The sequence below is a fragment of the Ictalurus punctatus genome, chromosome 2, assembly GCF_001660625.3.
Source record: "Ictalurus punctatus breed USDA103 chromosome 2, Coco_2.0, whole genome shotgun sequence".
Lineage (NCBI taxonomy): Eukaryota > Metazoa > Chordata > Actinopteri > Siluriformes > Ictaluridae > Ictalurus > Ictalurus punctatus.
In genome coordinates, this window is record NC_030417.2 from 24,208,863 (window position 1) to 24,229,788 (window position 20,926).

General features: G+C 35.8%; 2 protein-coding genes across 3 annotated transcripts; one reads left to right on the forward strand and one right to left on the reverse strand.

The window, feature by feature from the left end:
- Positions 1-8,459: 8,459 nt before the first annotated feature.
- On the reverse strand, positions 8,460-11,261 carry LOC108258750 (galectin-3-binding protein A). Of its 2 annotated transcripts, none has more exons than XM_017457642.3 (6): positions 11,144-11,261; positions 10,911-10,997; positions 10,470-10,679; positions 10,198-10,329; positions 9,751-10,015; positions 8,460-9,674 (listed from the first exon to the last, which is right to left on the reverse strand). In XM_017457642.3, exons 2-6 carry the CDS (start codon positions 10,984-10,986, stop codon positions 8,639-8,641), a joined length of 1,719 nt encoding a protein of 572 aa, XP_017313131.1. In that variant the 5' UTR covers positions 10,987-10,997; positions 11,144-11,261; the 3' UTR covers positions 8,460-8,638. The 2 variants fall into 2 exon arrangements, with proteins under 2 accessions (XP_017313131.1, XP_017313122.1); XM_017457633.3 differs by having other exon boundaries at positions 9,751-10,018.
- Positions 11,262-19,683: 8,422 nt separating this feature from the next.
- LOC108275843 (retinal cone rhodopsin-sensitive cGMP 3',5'-cyclic phosphodiesterase subunit gamma) lies at positions 19,684-20,791 on the forward strand. Its single transcript, XM_017486873.3, has 3 exons — positions 19,684-19,893; positions 20,561-20,601; positions 20,705-20,791. Exons 1-3 carry the CDS (start codon positions 19,712-19,714, stop codon positions 20,779-20,781), a joined length of 300 nt encoding a protein of 99 aa, XP_017342362.1. The 5' UTR covers positions 19,684-19,711; the 3' UTR covers positions 20,782-20,791.
- The last annotated feature ends 135 nt before the right edge of the window (positions 20,792-20,926 follow it).

The window sequence follows — 20,926 nt, forward strand, 5'->3', positions numbered from 1 at the left end:
TGCTATAGGAACCCTATTCAGAAGGTTTGCCAAAAACTACACAACATCAGATTTCAACACAAGTCCTTTAAGTAGATCAGTCCTGCACATCAACTTGGAGGAATTTTATTCTATTTGAATTTTTCCCCCAATAGCCTTCTGGGTTATCCATATGATCTTTGAACTACAGACAGGTGGCAATGTGCTTTTTGGAGAGCAGTGGCTTTCTCCTTGCAACTCTGCCATGCACAACATTGTTGTTCAGTGTTCTCTTGATGGTGGACTCATAAACATTAACATTAGCCAATGTAAGAGAGGCCTTTAGTTGCTTGGAAGTTACCCAGGGTTCCTTTGTGACCATGTGGACTATTACACATCTTACTCTTTGAGTGATCTCTGTTGGTCGACCAGTCCTGAGCAGGGTAACAATGGTCTTGAATTTCCTCCATTTGTACACAATCTATCTGATTGTGTACATTGGTGGAGTCCAAACTCTTTAGAGATGGTTTTTGTAAACTTTTCCAGTCTGATGAGCATCAACAACTCTTTATCTGAGGTCCTCAGAAATCTTTGTTCATGCCATGATACACTTCCACAAACATGTGTTGTGAAGATCAGACTCTGATAAATCCCTTTTTAAAAAAAAATAAAATAGACTGCTCAGTCATCCCACTGACTGAAAATACCTGACTCTAATTTCACCTTCAAATTAACTGCTATTCCTGGAGGTTCTCATATGTTTGCCACTCACAGATGTATAATATTTGATCATTTTTCTCAATAAATAAATGACCAAGTATAATACTTTTACCTCATTTGTTTAACTGGGGTCTCCTTGTCTACTTTTAGGACTTGTGTGAAAATCTGATGATTTATGCAGATATATAGAAAATTCTAAAGGGTTCACAAACTTTCAAGCACCACTGTTGTCTGTTATTCACAAGTCCACAAAGTTCATATTACTTTACATTTCCTCTGGCAAGTCAATTAGGGTATTTACTATGTTCACATCAAAGGTAATCGTAAAACAATTAATTACATACAGATTTATTTCAGCTTTAATTCACTATATTAGAATTCCAGTTTGTCAAAATTGACATCCAGCAAGTTGACTGTCTCTTTAAACAATCTTGAATATTCCAGAAATTGATTTAATGACTTTTAGAAGCTTCTGATTGGTCAATTGACATAACTGTAAGTTAAGTCAGAGTGCACATGTGGAAATATTAGGGCCTACATTTAAAGCCAGTGCATTTTTCCTTGATACCATGGAAAAATACAAGCATCTCAGCAAACAAACAAACAAAACATGCAGACCTCCACAAATCCAGTTCCTTCTTAGGAGTAAACACATGAAGGTACTATGAGTATCTATACAAACAATTGTATCTAAACACAAAAATCTTGGGACCACAGAGACACTGCATTTTTCAGGAAAAATGTACAAATTAACTCCCAGGGATGAACAAACATTGGTCCAAAAGGTTCAACTGAACCCCAAGGAGTGTTCTTTGGTCAAATGAAACAAAAATTAAACTCTTTGCCCATAATGATCAGCGCTATGTATGGAGGAAAAAGGGTGAGGCTTTTAATCCGAAGGACACAATCACAACTGTGAAGCATGGGGGTGGCAGCATCATGTTGTTGGTGTTTTTCTGGAAAAGGGACTGGTGCACTTCAGAAAATAGATTATATCATGAGGAAGATGGATTATTTAGAAATACTGAAGCAAAACCTCAATACATCAGGCAAAAATATTAACACTTGGTCGCAACTGGGTCTTCCAGCAGGACAATGACCCTAAGCATACCTCCAAAGCCCTTACCTAAATTCCATAGAAAAGTGAAAAGTTCAGTAAACTGAACTGAAAAAGCATGTCCAAGCAAGGAGGTCCACATACCTGCGTGAGTTAAACCAGTTCTGTAAGGGGGAATGGGCAAAAATTATTATAAGATGCTTGTGGAAGGCTATCTCAAGGATTTGATTCAAGTTCAACCAATCAAAGCCAATGTCACCAAGTTACTAACAAAGTGTGTAAACTTTTGACCCATTGAAAATCTTATATAGTAAATAAAACTGAAATAAATATGTCTCTTAGCTATGATTTTGAAATGACCTCATGAAATAGCATACCATAGGAAAGGTTTGGCAACATGAAATGTGTGGAGTTATGAAATATTGAGTATGAATGTCTTAATCTAGGTATGTGTAAACTTTTGGCCCCAACTGTCAGTAACAGTGATATTGGGAAAGAAAAACGGATGCAAGTTACATCTGAGGTCGAAAAACTGATGTGTGAAATTTGAGCATTAACTTCTCACTACACGCACTTAACTCAACTCTAAACTCTTCCAAAGTGAGCTGTAACTCATAACTGCTTGGTAGGTGTATCATTTAAATCATGGGCACTGTTTCTTTACAGTACAGTAGAGTGCATCAGCTTAACAACTAAGACAAATCAAAATAGTTAATTAAAAGCATTATAAATTAGCCTACATCTCACATATGATTTAATTATGATTTCCGATGCCAAGTTAGTATTTTGTGGCTACATAAATTGTGCACATGATAAAAATAAATAAAATTAAATAGATTTCTTGTCCAAAAAGTATGCTGGTAAATTAAGTATATTGTTAAATTAAGACAAATTTGATAAATTAATTAAGTGATTGATTTGATGACTAGGACTATTCCTACAGCAAGAGTCGGCTGACTCTGAATACTTTCCCCACCATAAATATTGATGCATCTTTGGAAATTAAGTTGCTAACTCTGAATCCACCCCACTATATGAATAATAAGCAGATAAATAAATATCAATGTGAAAATTTTATACATACAATAATTTAACTGTCAATTTGGGCTTCAGTTCGCTCACAGCATATAGAAAGCAGAAGGCAGCAATGCTGCATTGCTCCAGCAGAGGGCCAACCAATCTCATAGATAAGTTCTGCTTCTTTTTTGTGGCAACAAGCAGTAACAATAACACACAGGCATGCAATTTTGTATTAGAACAATTGCTGCAATATCAAAGAGGTCAACCTATCATTTTGACGCATGCAGAACTCAACTTCTCCGGTCATTCCACTCCAGATATGTGAAACATATCTAGGAAATGCTGACTGATGACACACAACCTCAGTGTCATTTCTCAATCATGTAGCAACAGGCCTTCGGGGTCTTTCATAATGAGTTGGTAGTGAGTTCAATTTTTAGTAATCAGAACACAATGCAGTGGTATTCAAACTATGGGACACAGTTTGGGGACTCCTTTTTGTTAACGAATAAACGAATACATTTCTATTATTCATAGATGCCTTTGAATATATAAAATAGACAAATGCTCTCTACGCTTCATAGAAAACCATGTGAAAGATTACACGAGCTACCAGGGTACAAAGAGGGTACAAAAGAGTGCTATCTTCTTACAGTCATTGAAAAATGTCTGTCCTCACATATTACAAAAGTAAAAATCTGATTCAACATAAAAAAATAATAAATAAAAAAACTGTGAAAATGTAGATTTACATTAATTATTGTCAACAGAAAGGTTCAGTCTTATGTGGGATTTGTGTCAAATACTATATGCATTTATGTGCCTTTATTTTGCACTGAGGGTAATGGAGGTTGGGGCACAAGCAAATGTACAAGGTAACACTTTAGAATTACACTTTAGAATAGGCATGAGAGAAATAGTAGTTATTGGTTAGCTAATAGAGAACGAGTGCATACTACGACCGTGTGCTATTACTCACTAATTCGTTAATCAGAGTTTCTAGTTAGTTAATAGTAGTTACTAGAATGTTAATATTGTGTTTTTAATTTCTTCCTGTGTAGTTAATCATTAATGACGGATCTGTATTCGAAAATGTTACCATGTAACAAAGATGTATGCGGTTTTTGGCAACAAAAAAAGGGAAGTTAGAAAATCTTTTGATGATGTAGAAAATATAAAATATGAACTTGATGAGGATGAGAATAAAAGGCACCATCACACCGCCACAGCTATATCCTGATTTGAGCGCTTGGGAGAGTTACCATCAGACACACACTCACACAAACACACACACACAGTCTTAAAGTTTATTCAAAAAGACGAGAGTATATATATTGGACAATCATTTTAATTCTCATTGGTTAGACACAAATCATCAGACAGTCATGTGCCTCAGCAACAGTATGCTCATCAGTCAAGGTAAAAAACAGCAGGGAGAACAGCGGTAGCATGTTTTGGGAACTAAGAGAGAAAGACATATTACTGTGATGTGAGTTGTCGAGAAAAAAAGTCACAAAAGTGTTCTCAAGAGAAAGAGAGAACCCATAAATTCATGAGCTAAAGTAAGAGAGTGTCTTTAGCATTAACAAATGATTTACTATTGTATATAGTATATGTTATAGACACAGTATATAGTATATGCTATACTGTATGTTAAGACAGGAGATATCGTTTTTCTCATAGAATAAATGACAACTATTTAACATGTAACTTGCATCTGATATGTTGAATCATGTCTTAACACTCTTGAGTGAGACAGTGGAAACGATTCTAAAAGTCAGCAATTTGGGAAAACAGGAACTAAAAACTGCTCACAAAAAGTCTAGACAAAAAGAAAACATAAAGACTTATTATTTGATTTATTATCAGAGGAAAAATCATTACATTTTGTACATGTACAGTGTTTTCATAGTCACACTTTATATCTTGTCTAATACTTTTGTAGTTACAAATAAACCAAACACAAACCTAATGTAACTACTGAGGATGTGCCCACTTTCACAAATGCATTACAGTAATATACTAATCTTCTATGTGCATTTGTATATTTACATCAGTCAAACGGTCAGTCTTTAAACCAATCTGTAATCATATAGTACTTACAGAAAACAGTTAAAACATGTAAAACCTATCCTTTTCCTGGGCCATTAGCTTGCAGGTATTGTAAAATCAATCATTCAATTTTTTTTCTGGGATAGAAAATACAATATCACAAAAATATTGTACAGTAAATGATTTTTTAGTAATTACAGGTACAAAAAGTCCGTATTCAGAATTGAGCTACACGCACAGTCAGGACTTAATACTGAAATAGCACACATCAAAGACCTAAGGACTTAAGGACTATTTTTATGTTACGGAAGTTATTTAAGCATAGTGGAGTTTAAGTAAACCAGAGACGTCTCTCATTTACTTACAGACCGTAAAGTTAAATGCATTATTCAGTTCAAAGCCACTGTCTGAGAATTTGATATAACAAATGAAATGAATGGTTTGGCCTGTAAATATGCTAAAAAATATATGGAATGTCATTTGAGGCTAACATTTGAGGCAAATGATCTTGGAGGACATCTGAGCAGACTGCATCTTACTAAAAAAAATAATGCTTATCTCATGGACTGAATTTTTATTTTATGTAAATTATTAGGAACAATGCTTACTTAAAATATGCTGTAAATGTAACGGAACAATTATTTTCTTCTTTTCAGTCCACATTTTCTATCCCTGATTTTTTGGGGCTTAAAGTTGGTGGCCTAGATTCTCCTAAAAACCTACTCTAGACACTTGTATTCAAGAAATATCTGCCAACTGCCGAAATCTGAATTACATGCAGGTGATTTGCATAATCTGAATGGCGCACCAAGAAAATTGACTTCAGGAGCTGTTTAACTGAACTCTGAATATGCATACATTTCCTTGCATAAGTCACCAACTCTGAATTCCCAAAAAATGCCCTAAGAGGACATTTACTACATAGTTTATTAGACATTCACAACATTTACCACACTTTTTCTCCGATATTGTTTAATATTAATATATTACATATTTAAGCCAGTAGTCCAGGGGCAATGGAAATTTATAAAATATGGTTGCAGGAGACAGACCTTCACTTTTCTTGATGTAATGTATAGTAATCTCCCGTTCAGTGGTTCTAGATGTTCATAGGCCTGCACAGACTTGCTCATAATAAATGGCTAATAATATCCTATCATGAACTGCATAAGGTAATGCAGTCATACTGGGAAATTGCTTAGTACACCCTTTATTCCCACTTCTATTCAAAGTAATCACAAAAGAAAGGGGAAATACATGTCTGTACAGCATTATGAAAGGTTGTCAAGAATGGGAGGTGGAGGCAAATACAAGTACAGATAATTTATTAAGTAAAGTACAAAAAACAAAACAACCAAAGATATGACAACAAGAAGCATAAACATAAACTGTGGGTACAAGGCAATGAATATATAGTCTATAAGAAATACTGTGGCAGACAATGTAATAACGACTAATAATAAAAATGACATTATTACTTATGATCTTAAGTGCAACACGCATATTTGAAACCTTGTTATACAAACTCTTGAGCATGAATTAATTACCTAAATTCACATTCACAAGGGGAAGAGTATGATTGACTGGGGAGAGAATAATGCCATCCCTCCCACACAGGAAGCACAGCCAATTTTGTCTCTAGCCCTGTGTCCAAATTGGCAGAGAGGATAGGAGAGAATGGACAGTCTGATCTAAACTGACAAAAAGGCTATGGCAACTCAAATAACCACACTTTACATCCAGATTCCTTGCCTGTCAGCCTGGAACAGGAATCTGAAGCAGCAGATACAGGCTCACTGAAACTGGACAGTTGAAGATTGGAAACAGACCAGCTGACTTTAGTCCAATCTTTTGTCCAAAATATTATATAAACGCTATATTGTTAATATATGAATATGAATTTAATATTAATTTAATATTAACTTAACTGTTATTTTTTGTTAAAAATTTAACCTCTAATCATTAAAAATTCACAAGTATCTGATTTCAATAGGCCTTTTGAGTTTGCACAATATGATTTCATTCATCAACTAAACACAGAGTTTAAAGTTGACCCAATTTTAGCTGCATCAGTTTAGCATACATTTCTTCGCTACGCCACCGAGATCTACGGTGTTGAGCCTACTGTGTTATGTTGCTAGTTTTTTGCGAACAAGTTAGTAGTAGTAGTAGCAGCAGTAGTAGTAGTTTTGCGAACAACTTGGTTAGACAAAGGGCGTTTTCCCAATTATCTCAAATACTTGTGCATTCAAGTTTGAAAAAGGGTAGGCATTATGCTTATTCATTACTTTAAAAAATAATATGTTAGTTTGGTTGAAACAACCACCAGATGACCATTTTTAAGAGGACCACACTTTTAAAAATAAAGGTTCCAATTAGAACCTAAAAGGGATTTTTAGCCTGATGCCATAGGAGAACCCTTTCAAATTGCACAAATAACCTTTTATCTATTTACTGGTGCTTTAAAGAACCCAGAAATGGTTCTTCACAGCAGTGCTCCAAGGAACCATGTTTTCTTAAAGAAAAACCTTAGTTAGTGCTTTAAGGAACCAAAGTAAGGATCTTAACAGTGATGTTAGGAGAACCTTTTCTAGTCCCACCAAGAACCTGGGGTTCACTTTAATCTATTAAGGAATGATACTTTACCTTGAAGAACCAGTACACCGCTCTGAAGCATCTATAATGAAACATCAAGAACTTCTTTAATCTCCAAAGGACCATATAGCTCAACTCAAGATCCCTATACAATGACAAATGGTTCTGGACAGCAAGAATGTTCTTTGCAGAACCTACGGTGCTGTAAAGAACCATTGAAGAATCTTTATTTTTAAGAATGCAGGTTGGGTCTCTAAATCACTTCCAGCCCCTAAAACAGCATTCACACTTCACCAATCATAACAAACTCTGGGCTTAAACAGCCCCCAAGTGTGAAAACCACATAAGAAATGCTATTGAGCAGATGATTTGTTTTTGATAGATACATGTATTTATTAATGAAGTCTAATGCACACTGAATAAACCTTTTTTTTTTTTTTATAACAAATAACAAAACCTTAATGAATAATTTCGTGTTCCTTAAACAAAGTATCACCAAAATCTTCCCCTCCCTCTACCTCACAATATTAGGCTGCTGACTTTCACTCAAAAGAGGTTTTTTTTTATATCCCTATTCCACCTGTCAATGCCGTCATGTAAAACTTTATATTAACCTCAAAATTAGATTTTGAAACGTTATGATTTGTTTTGTGACTGGCACTAATTTATTTTTCCAACATCCTCAGCCACTGTTTCACCTATTAGACCTTGCAAGCAATTGCTCTTTTTCATTACATGATCCTAAGATTTAAGGCCATGACTCCCCCATATTTTACCTTGGTAAACCCCATTTTTTAAATCTTTCTTTCTTTATCACCATGAGATCTATATCAATACGTGTCTTATGTATAAGTTTATTGTACATTAATATTTTTTTTGTATAATTCCTATAAACTGTATAATGTATTATTTTGTAATTTATGTGCTTATACAGTGTGTGTATTGTCTTTTCTTGTACATCATACTTTATATTATTTTAAATGCGAAGGACAGGTCTTTGGCCAAGTACTGGTCTACAATAACACAATGATTGAAAACATTAGTCAATAGACTTACAGAGTTTGCATGCTGAAGTTCAGCAACCTTTAATTTGATCATGTTAATTTTTTTTCACATTAACAGATAAGAAATGTTTACTGAATTACTAAAAGAAATCACTAACATTGACGTGCTAATAATTTGATAGAAAAATTTAAACAAAAATGCTAGCAGAGACCCATGTACAGGAGAATGTAATCAGATGTACTCTGGACGCACAACAAAAGTAAAGCTATACTCATTAGGGCAGGGATGGGGCAGACCCATAGTGCTGTTGGTTGGAACTATAGCTTTACCAGTTTTAAAATCTTGGACATGGAACACAATGTTTTCAGCCCTACATGAGAGAATCAGCTTGTTGTTGAAGCGAATAGTGTGCTCATAATTATTCAGGCTGTTTTGGCTATAGAGTCTGGCTACAGGCAAAGAGTCACAAGAGAAACCTTGGTTAGAACATTCCCAACTATTTTGAAGAATCTGCACTAACCAATTAATTGTTTGGTGCTTGTAAATCACACTGTTATGGGCAGGAGTCGTAAATGAGACAGAATTATACCCATAATTATAAGGATGGCCACGGTAATTGTTAGAGCCAGTGTTGGAAGTGTAATTGATGACAGTGCTCCATGGCTCAGAAGTGTAGATCCTGGGCAGATAGTCTTCAAAGTTATTAAAACGCTCTTTGATCTTTGAGAAAGGCAGTGTATTGAATAGGAAGCCTTTCAGCAAAGCCCTTTGGTAAAATGCTTCACTGCTTTGGTACATGCCTGAGCTGAACTGAATATCATAAAGTTTTTCTACTGGAATCATGGAGAAGCGAATGTGACTCAGTAGGTTGACCTTGTCTTCTAAACTAACTGTCTCTCCTTTCTCTTTGATTGAGTCTTCTAGGGTCTGTAGCACAAAAAACTCATCCTTCACCACTAAGTCTGAACGAGACAGAAGTGCCTTCATCATGTGTATGGAGACAGTTTTCCATACTGGAGCATTAACAAGAAATTCAAAATTCCAGGAGAGGTACTGAAGAACATTTTCCTGAAGCAGCATGTCCTTTGTACGGACACCATATTCATACAGGGACACTTGGGTATGGAAAGTACTGTCCTGAGGAATGAATGAAGTAAAGACTTTGCCTATCTCCTCCAAAAGCTGCTGAAACTGATAGATATAAGCTAGCTGGTGCAGGCACTGAGCTGAAGAGATGGTGACATCAACCTTGCGTGTGTACAGATACCTGGAAGGAATTGCATGTCATGAGACCTAAAAACAAGAATCTTGCTGGATGAGTTATTTCAATCAGTAGAACTTACCTTAAGAAGCTGGAGATATGGGGATGGCAGGTTTGGCTAATTTCAACTGTGAGGTTGTTGGAACTATTAGAGATATTAAACTGAGGGTAGAGAGAGAAAATTAGCCTATGGACACAAATTGTCTTCTGTCCAGCTTGGTCTTCACTGGGGTCACGGACCAGAATATTGAAATCACAGTTGTCCCCACTATCAAAAAGTCTCCCAAGCTCTTCAGAGAGGCCCAGGCTGTGGTCCATTTTGAACATACGGTTGTCGTCCATATCTTCTCCTGTAAATATTTGAAACAACTCAAAGTAGATGAAGATGCCAGACCTAACATGAAAGACCTAATCAATTCATGAGAGGTAACAAACAGATTTATTTCATTTTAAGGTGAAAACAATTTTATGATAATGATTTATGATAATTCTGAAGATATACCGTACATTTAACTATGAGATGGCTTACCACTTTCACAGACCACCCCTGCATCCTCTTTGTGAGTACAGTCAGTAACACTCCAGCCTTTAAAATGACAGCTGGACAAAAATCTCTCTGATCCCTTGCATTTCATATCATCAAGCCAAATAGGACCAGAACCTAAAACACAATCCCATCTAAATAATTATATGAATAATTCATGACTCATCTGTAGTAACCACTTTATCTTCACTAGGGATTGCAGTAAATGTAATTTAATGATCATCTCTAATATCACATCTTCTGAATTTAGAACTTGCCTTCTCCATATGTCCCTCCTGCTATGGCTGAGACAGCTCGAGGGAAACCAAGCTGCTGGCACACTACCTGGGCCTCATTCAGGTCCCAATCATCATCACAGATTGTCCCCCACTGGCCATCATGGTACACCTCCACACGACCTTTATTGGGCAGGTCACCTCCCACCAACCGCAATCCACCCTCACGAGGTGGTCCCTTTTTCTGGACATCTGCAAATTGACATTATGTAGTTCAAATTAAGTAAGTACAACATATGCTTTTTTTTGTGGAAAAACTGTACTTTCTGTGCCATAAATGTTAATGTCCTCCAAGTAGTCACCTTAATTTAGAATATAAAATATACTAAATATACTTCAATATATATATATATATATATTTGAAGAAAAAGCAACATGCACACAATAAAAATGTTATACAGTCTGAAATTTTAACATACTGACCAAATAGATTCCAGCCCTGTGTAACATGAAGTGACAGCAGAGTCCAGATGACAAAGCAAATTCTAGATGACACCATTTTAGGAGAAACTGTAAAAACAGACATTAACAACTTAATCATGGCAAAAAAAAAAAAAAAAAAAAAAAATCTAAAAACCTTCCAATAGAACTAAGAAAACTTCCAACAAAACTATTTTTACATGAGTATATTCCTGAGAAAGAGAACTGTAGCTTACCTTAAGAGTAACAAGAAGGAGTAATGAAACTTATGTCACGGGATCTCTTTTGTATAGGTCCACCAGTGTTCAGTCTGAGGACTGTGCTGCACTAAGTTTCATTTCACAGAAAACATAAAGAAGGAGGTGCGTTTATTCCAGAAATTGTCTAGCCTGTCCAAACAAAGTGCTGAGATCAAATTACATCCTTTACCAACAACATTTTGGAAGTTGGGGTTGTTCAAAATAAAACTTGTTGAGACAGAGAACGCGCCTATCATCTATTTTACGTTCAGGTTCCATGCATGCATCGAAAACACCTTCTTTCCCCACATTTGGTTTCTTCTTTAGCAGTGCACATATTTGTGTGGCATTTTAGGAAACAATTCATACAGTAAAAACTTTTTCAATTACACAACGTTAATGGTTTATTTGGTGTTCATAATACATAGGTACATATTTTTATGTACACATAAAAAATATAATTTACTGTACATGAAATAATGAAAGATACCATTCTTCATGTATAAAGCAAGTGTAGTTTTATCAGGATTTATTTCATCTAGCAAAGCAAAAATAAACAAAACATATTGTGTCCGAAATGTCAGTTTCTCATGATTAATTTCTTGTTTATAGAACTGTAATATAAAAGCAATGTTGCAGTTGTAATTTTGCGGTTATACTAAATATCGGCACTGCTGTGATTAGTTATGGCAATTGGCCTGCAGCCATGTGCCTACTGCTAAATCACAGCCATGTTAAAATTCAGTATAACCACACTCATGATCATGTGATATTGATTAAATATAGTCTCTTTTTTTTTATTACATTTTATAGCAAAGAAAAAAATGGTTATTTCCTTCTCCAATCCATATTTTCTATCACTGATTTTTCTTTCTACCTGTAGGAAAGTGTTCAGCGAGTGTTTAATATTTAAAAGTGCTGGTCTAGACACAAATGAAAAATTTCAGGCACCTTACTCATGAAAAATCTAATAAGAATGGAGGCATGAACTACATACAGCTGGTTTTAAAAATCTGAATGGGCTATGCAGAAAATCTACTTAAATACATGGATAAACCAACTCTGAATAGGAGGAACTTTTCCACATAAATATAGATGTAAGTTTTGGATTTAAGTCACCAACTCTGAATATGGCCCTCAGAATCAAAGTGCTAAGGTACATTTGGTGCCTGCTGGTCCTGACAGCATACTTGGTTGGGTGCTCAGGGAATGTACTGATTGGCTTGCAGATATCCTGATAGACATCTTCCACATTTCTGTGACCCAAGTAGTGGTACTTTTGTGCATGCTGTAAGATGACCAGCATCATGCCTTAATAACAGCTAGCCAGTTGCACTCACATCTATCATCATGAAGTGGGTTGAGCGGCTAGTCATGAAACACAAAGAGCAGTCTTCCCACTACACTGGACCATGTCTAGTATGCCTACTGCCCTAACCACTCAATAGTAAATGCCATATCTGCTTCCATCCACCTTTATCTCACCCACTTTATTCAACACAATCATCCCATAGAAACTAAGAGAAAAACTGAGCCTCCTGCGTTTGAACACCTCCTTCTACGCCTGGATTCTGGACTTTCTGGCTGTGAGACCCCTGTTCAATTGCCAGCACCAACTCTAGAACCACCACACTGAACACAAGCACTCCCCTGGGCCATGTGTTGAGTCCACTTCTGTTGGCACTGTGGACTCATGGCTGAGCTGCAAAGTACAACTTCAATCACATCATCAAGTTTGCTGATAATACTACAGTTTGAGGTCTCATTAACAACAATGATGAGTCACCATACCCGGAGGAGGTGAACTAGCTCACAGAATGGAGCAGTGCCTTCACTTCCTGTGGTGGTTGAAGATCTCCATCGTCGCATCCTTAACACCTTCTACAGGGGGAGAAGGTGTACTGCTGCATCCGGAAGGCCAGAAGCATTGTGTTCGACCCCTCCCACCCTTCTCATAGACTCTTTACCCTCCTGCCAACTGGTAGTAGTTACAGGAGCATCCATGCAACCACCACCAGGTTCCAAAAGAGCTTCTTCATTGAGGCAGTCAGAATACTCAACATATTGTAGCCAACACTCACCTGGACTGGTCAAAACCCTAACTCAGTATGACTATAGTATGAACATCATTGTATATCTGAACTTTATAATGCGGCTATGGGACACTTTTACAGTTATAAGACTCATTATTTTCCCCTTGCAATATTGCTGCTAAAATTATTACTGCACTACACTACACAATAGTTTACAGAGTCATTTTCCCACACAACACTGTTCTGTTGTCCTGTCTAGTTAATATGCACTGTTTTGTGCATTTACTACTCTTTGTATTTATTTGTATTGCCAAGCTCCAAATTCACTATAAACCTGACATAATGTGGTTATTGAATAAATGAAAGAATTCATTAATATAGCCAACTCCTAGGGATATTCCTCTCTATGCAACTATGCAACAGCATCACTTATTTTCACTATGTGAACTAATGTGCACTCTAGTGGAGAAGGAACTGAGATGTAGCTTCTGCAGTGAGGCAATGGCCCCACCTAATGGAAAATGTACAGTAGACAAGGTTAAAAATATTGTGTTGCAGCAGATACTTAACAGTTCTGAAGTTAACTTTGGCAGTGGCATTACCTACAGCCTTATACTGTGTATATATACATTTAAATTACAGTCTTTAATCATTTACTAAAAGAGAGAATTAATCAAATAAAATAAGTAACCACATACCAAAGTTTACTTTTAAAGTTAAATACAATCCTGTAACATCTAATGACAGTGATATTCGGGTGTTAAATGTTAATTTATCAGAACAAATTAGCTTTATACCATAGATGCAGTGAGTTTTGTGGTTAAAATATAAATGTTTCTGAACTACAACTCCATAAAATAAGTATGGAAGTATGGTGAAGTATTTAAGCATGGTGAGAACATTGTGAGTCTGTGTTCCAGTGTGGTTTTGCTACTGGACTAGATTCTTTACAGAAATTGATGTAATGACTTTTAGAATCTCCTAATTGCCATAATTAAGAATTAACTGGGAGTGCACCTGTGGCTGTAAAGGGCCTAACTTTAAAGACAGTGCCTTTTGCGCTTGATACCATAGGCAAATCCAAGCAACTCAGCCAAGACCTCAGAAAATTATTGTGGACCTCCAGAAGTCTGGTTCCTCCTTTGGAGCAATTTTCAAACAACTGAAGGTATCAGAAGCATCTGCACAAAAAAATTGTATGCAAATATAAACATCTTGAAACCAACACACTGCATTGTTCAGGAAAGAGGCACAAATTAACTCTAAGGGGTGAATGAACTTTGAAAGGTTCAACTAAACCCCAAGACAACAGCCTGAAAGGGTTAGCGTAAAAAAAGCCAGCCTGAAGTTTGTAGGTGATTTCCATCCTTGTGGAGAGGTATTTTCTGGTTAGATGAAACCACAAAATCGTAAATGGTCTCCAATTTTATAGCGCTTTATTAACCTTAGCGGTTCTACAAAGCGCTTTATACTGGTTCTCATTCACCCATTCACACACACTCACACACACTCACACACCAATGGCAACAGGGCTGCCATGCATGGTGCTAGCTTGCCATCGGGAGCAACTTGGGATTCAGTGTCTTGCCATGTGGAGTCATGTGGGCCAGGAATCGAACCACCAACCCTATGATTAGTGGACAACCACCTGAGCCACATGCATTAAAATGCAAAATGTTACAGTTTGGCCATAATATTCAGTGCTATGTATGGAGGAAAAGGTTGAGACAACTGTGAAGCATGGGGGTGGCAGCATCATGTGTTTTGCTTGAAATGGACTGGTCAAAGTCACTTCTCATATGCACAGTATGCCAAATACAATGTGGTGAGGCTCTGCAAACCTACTAAGTCAGGTTTAATGTTCAATTTAAGGTTTAATGTTCAGTTTAACGTTCAATAAAAACAAATAGAACAAATAGAATATTTAAATGCAGTGGGTACAATATTTATTCTATAAAGAGCAGTAGAAAATAACTGAGTATATACAGTCAAAAGCAAAAGCGAAATAGTGACACAGTGGAAAATGTCCTATAAAATGTGCTTAAGATGACATTTTTTATGCTTAAAGTGACATGCAGTTATTTTGAAGTCTAATGGCCTGCAAATAAAAACTGTTTCTCAGCCAGTTTGTCCATGACTGTAAGCTTCAAAAATGCCTACAAGATGGTAGCTTGACGAGTAGGTTGTGAGTTGGATGAGTGCAATGCGGAATAATATTGTGAGCTGTCCTCAGGCAGCATGCACTTTATAAAATAGATAGATATCATGAGGAAGGAGTATTATCTAGTAATATTGAAGTAACATCTGACATTAGCCAGAAAATTAAAGCTGGTTACCCAAATAAATTACAGTAGGTCTTCTCTACCTTTAAATTTACAATAAAATGTTTTAAAGATAACAAAGTGAAATTGGACTGTCCATCACAAAGCCTTGACCTGAATCCCACAGAACTATTTTAGAACAGAATTTGTAAGCTGAACTAAAAAAAAGCATGTCTGAGTAAGACAGCCCACAAACCTGTCTGAGTTACATCAGGCATGAGCAAAAATTTGGGCAAAGAATTATCAGAAGCTTGTAGAAGGCTACCCAAAGCGTTTGGTTAAAGTCCAAGTAATTAAAAGACAATGCCACCAAATCCTAACAAAGTGTATGTAAACTTTTGACTTACTGAAAATCTCATAAAGTAAATAAAAACAGAAATAAATGAAATTTTTAAAAGCTATTATTTTTAAATTACCTGGAAATGAAAAACAGTACCTTAACTGAGTTAACACAGATAATGTACGGTAACATTAAATGTGTGGAGTTTTGAAAAGTTTGAATGTCTTTATCGTAGGTGTATGTAAACATTTGACCTAAAATATACCTTTAATTTGACAGTGCATCCAAGAGAGAGAGAGAGAGAGAGAGAGAGAGAGAGAGAGAGAGAGAGAGAGAGAGAGAGCTGTGTGGTAGATAGGGAAGTGAATTATTAATGAAAAGTTAAGCTAGTTAAAAGAAAAAAAACATTGTATTTGACCCTTTTAACCAAGTTAGGGCAATCAACCTATTTACAGTCTCCACTAACTTACTCACACTGTGCTGGAGGAGGAAGTGTTTTCTAGCTTAATAGGTCATGAGGTCTGTATGTATATGTAAGTATGTATGTTAGTATACATACTGTAGAAGAGTCTAGATTCTCTCAAAGGAGAGTAGACTCACAGTGTCTGCAAGTTCAGCAACATTAAAATTTTTAATCCCCCCCCTCCCTGTCAGTGGTGAAATGTTTACAAGAATACTGAAAAATCACTAACATTGGCATTTTTATGCAATTCCAACATTCCAGGTGACCTATGACCAATTTTATTAAAAAACTAAACAAAATCCAGCAGATACTTCTTAGCAGAACTGTCTCCTGTGTGCAGGAGAATGTAATCAGATGTACTCTTCAAATATCCCCTTTTCTGGGTAGCTGCAAATTGGTGTTATGTAGTTCGAACTAAGAGTTTAGTGCAATTAAATAAGATATACTTAACATGAAAAAAAACATATATTTAAGACCATAAATATTGTGTCTTCCAGTTACTTATCCTTATTAAGTAGACTAATGTAAATACAAAAATAAATATGGAATAAAATATATAAGGAATGCATGAAATTTAAACATACAGACCAAATAGACTCCAGCACTATGTGGAGATACGAAGAGACAGCATGTCCAGATGACAAAAGTAATTCTAGATGAGAACAGAAAAATAAACAGTAACAATTGAAGAATGACAGAAACCTGAGAAACGGAACTGAATAAGTAATAAGAAGAGATAATGAATGCCGTCATAAAATGTATTTTATCTAGGTACGATAAAAGCATATAGAAGGAGGTAAGTTTATTGTGCAATTGAAGCAAAGTCTAAAGTTTAGCATGTGTTTTTATTTAAAAAACAGACAGACAAACAATTCCAAGTTGTTAGGTAAAAAACATAATCAAAACACAGGCAGAAATTCCGGAGATTGGTAAACAGTGCAAACAGGGCATAACCAGAATCAAGAATCCAAAAACGAGTCAGAATACGTGTCTGTAACTTCCAAAGATGGGCAAGGACAAGCCGAGAAACAGCTGAACATAAAAATAAAGTTCAATAATAAACAAACCTCAAACATTGCAGTAACACACAAACATAGCTCAAATACAAGGCATCCTCACAGCCTGGCCCCTCCTGGCCCCTCCCTCCCTCCTCCTTGGCACACTGTCATAAAAGTTATCAAAAGACATTTTATTATTCCGGTTTGCCTGTAATGGGCCAACGAATCTGATGGTGATGGCACCAAACAGGACGTGAGACTGTATCTCAGCAATGACTTTGGGCACTAGAAAGAAAACATGGTAGGCATCCTCAGGACCATGACCTGAGGATATGCAACAAATTTTGTGACAGTTACAAAACGTTAACATGCAATAACATGCTAAAAATGCTTAAATCTAACTGCCATTTTTGCTGCTCCTCCTCCAAATGTTTTTCCAGTCTTCACTGAATTTGGCTCACATCATTGTGAGACCTGTCTGAAAAAAAGTTAGTGAAGAAATTTTGATATTCAAAACCGTTCTCCTGTAACGCCCTGGCAAATGCAAAAAAACAGGATGTGAGGGTGTATATCAGCAATGCATCTATGTATCATCATGAAACTTGATATGTATCTTCAGGACCATGCCCTGAATGTACCCAAGAAGTTTTGTGATTACATTACTGATACACCACAGATCAAGAACTGTAACAACTTTCATTTTTTCCTTTTATCATTTGAAAACTTTGTGCTAAATTCACAGTTCATTTGACCGATAATTCCACAAGATAAAGTGTTAATCAAATTTCTCCTCTCTTAAATTTAGTTACCTTCTGGTTTGTTATGTCTGTTTTTAAATCCTGTATGATTTTAAATTAATTTAAATAAACTTTTTTTTTTTAACTGAAAAACCTGAACAAAAAACAAATTTGTGACCACATTATAAATCTGGGTTTTATGTAGAACTGAAAATAAACAGAAGGTTTTTTTTAGTAATTTAAAAAATAAATAAAGTTCAAGTACATATTCAATATCTTGAATAATTAATATTGAAGATTCTGCACTATTTATAGGTCCCTATTTAAACAAAAGCAAATTTTTGATATTGATACTTTGTACAAAAGGTCGGATTTTCTGCATGCCTAATCTTTTTTATTGAAGCATGTGTTCAGATGACACTCTGATGGAGTTGATCTAAAATGTATCATAAGGTTTTGCATGAATCTATGGAGTCTATGCCAGCTCGAGTGCACACTGTCATTAAAGCAAAATGGAGACATACCAAATACTAAGAAACTCTGAAATTAATGTAAATCTACTTTTTTACTTTTTCTTTCTAGATTCTACTTTTCATTCACATGGTTGTATAAAATTACAAAAGAATGCAAATTAGAAACCTTGTCACTAGTGCTCTCAGACTTTTGGACCCTACTGTACCTTATCACATTTTTACATACAGTTTCACATGAAGCACTAATTTATGCCACTCATTTTCTTTATTTAAAAAGATTGCATCTTATCTGTATTGCAAAAAAAAAAAAAAAAAAAAACCCAGAATTTGATTGAGCTTGAGGATTGAGCTGGGGACTGAAAATAGGCACTCTGCTTATATTGGCTGATAAGTCAATCTCTTTCTGTCCCTTCAGCTTGTTGTGCACTGTCCTTTCTCTAATGAGATTAATTAAATACCCACTAGCCAGGAGACTGGAGCCTTACAGGTTTACAGACCCTGGCTTACAGGGTCACTGAAAGAGGAGGTTACAGTAATCCTGCTCCTCACTGTAGCTCTAGAATTTGGTGTTATTACATTGAGTCTATGAATCATCAAGTCTAGTAGAGATAATAAGGAAGATGTAGACTGCCCTTTTGGTCCTACAAAACTGACCTACTAATGGTTTTATAATTGCTTGGATATGCCAAAAAGGAAACTGTATTATGAAGCCAAGTTTCCTTGCAGAATTGGAGATTAAAGCCAGCAACATGTGCTTTTAATAAATCAGATGTTTAAAATATCTAGGCCATAGACAAGACCAAGAGCAAGTAAATATTTGAATTGAATGGAAGTTCACCAATCACTGAAATAAACTCAACAGAGAGTCAATAGATGATGGTGTTATTATTATTATTATTATTATTATTATTATTATTATTATTATTATTGACATCTACTCACTACCAAGGGAAAATCCCCGCTTTTTACTCACTACATTTTATAAGAGATGAGTTAAACTAATAAATAATCGATTATTTTTGGAAGGCATGAATTAAAGTAGGTGATTTAAATTCCCAACTAACCTAAAATGGATTTAACTCTTTAACTAACTTCCATGATAGTCAAATATTTGTATCATGGCTCAGAGTGATAAAATTATGCTCCATGTTCTGTGTTGTATAAGTCTTTCAGTCGACCTTGGCTTTATCTCCTTAGTCTAATCCATTCACATCTTTGCATGCAGAATCTCTGTCCACTCTGTATCTATCACTTTCATCCATGAGCCTACAAACAGAGCCTGCATTCATGAATGTGAACATGTCCAAGTCTGAACACAAAGCTGGCAGCAAGATGGCAACCCGAGCCACAGGGCCTGGATCTCCACACAAGGGCCCACCGCGTTTCAAACAGAGATCCACCCGGCAGTTCAAAAGCAAACCACCCAAGAGAGGCGTCATTGGGTAAATTATTATTATTATTATGTTTTTTAATGTGGATTTTGTGGAATGTTTGTAACTCTAACTGATATGTTCTGCTCTCATTATTTTTTTAAACTTTATTTGCTTGGGTGAATTTCTCATTTGAATACGACACATTATTCTTTAAATCAAATTTATATTCCACAGATTATATGTAAGTCATTTTGAGTAACATGATGCAATAAACTTGTGATTTTAGGACTTGCCACATTCTCTCTATCTTTAACTGGCACTGAAATATTACCAGGAGCCTCCCAAGGCTTTTGAAGGGGTTTGTGTGAGTCATAAATGTTGCTTGTAATGTTAATAATAATTGAGACAGAAATATGTATACATTTATACATCCTGTATTTATAAACATTTATTATATACTGAATGTTGGCAATTTTCTTCAATACAACTACCTCAGCTTAATATTACACAGCATTATATTGCACAAAACAACTGCACATATCTGCACTTTATCTGACGTTTACTCAGACTGTTGCTGCCACCCATCTTTATATCCTTACATTATATTATTGTACTTTTTAAATAATTTTCCTTTTTACATTTTCTTTTGTGTGTGTGTGTGTGTGTGTGTGTGTGTGTGTGTGTGTGTGTGTGTGTGTGTGCGTGTGCGTGTGCATGTTTGTGCTTGTATTTACAGATTTGGTGATGAAATTCCTGGAATGGAAGGCTTGGGAACTGGTATGCATTACATAAAAGCCTCATACTTAACTCCTTAAATCAGCAACCATGTAAAGAGGATAACAGACCTAAAAGTCTACACAGATGTTGTTCTCTTTTGCAGATATCACTGTGATCTGCCCCTGGGAAGCATTCAGTCATCTGGAGCTGCATGAATTAGCTCAGTATGGCATCATTTGAGAAAAAAAACCTGTACTACATAGAGCTCTGTTCTTCTGTCTAGTAGTAAGCGGTGGATTTTTACATGACTTGTTCATAGTTTAGAGGATAAAAATGGGAACAAATTGAGAAACATAACAAAAACAATTGTATATTAGGATTGCTG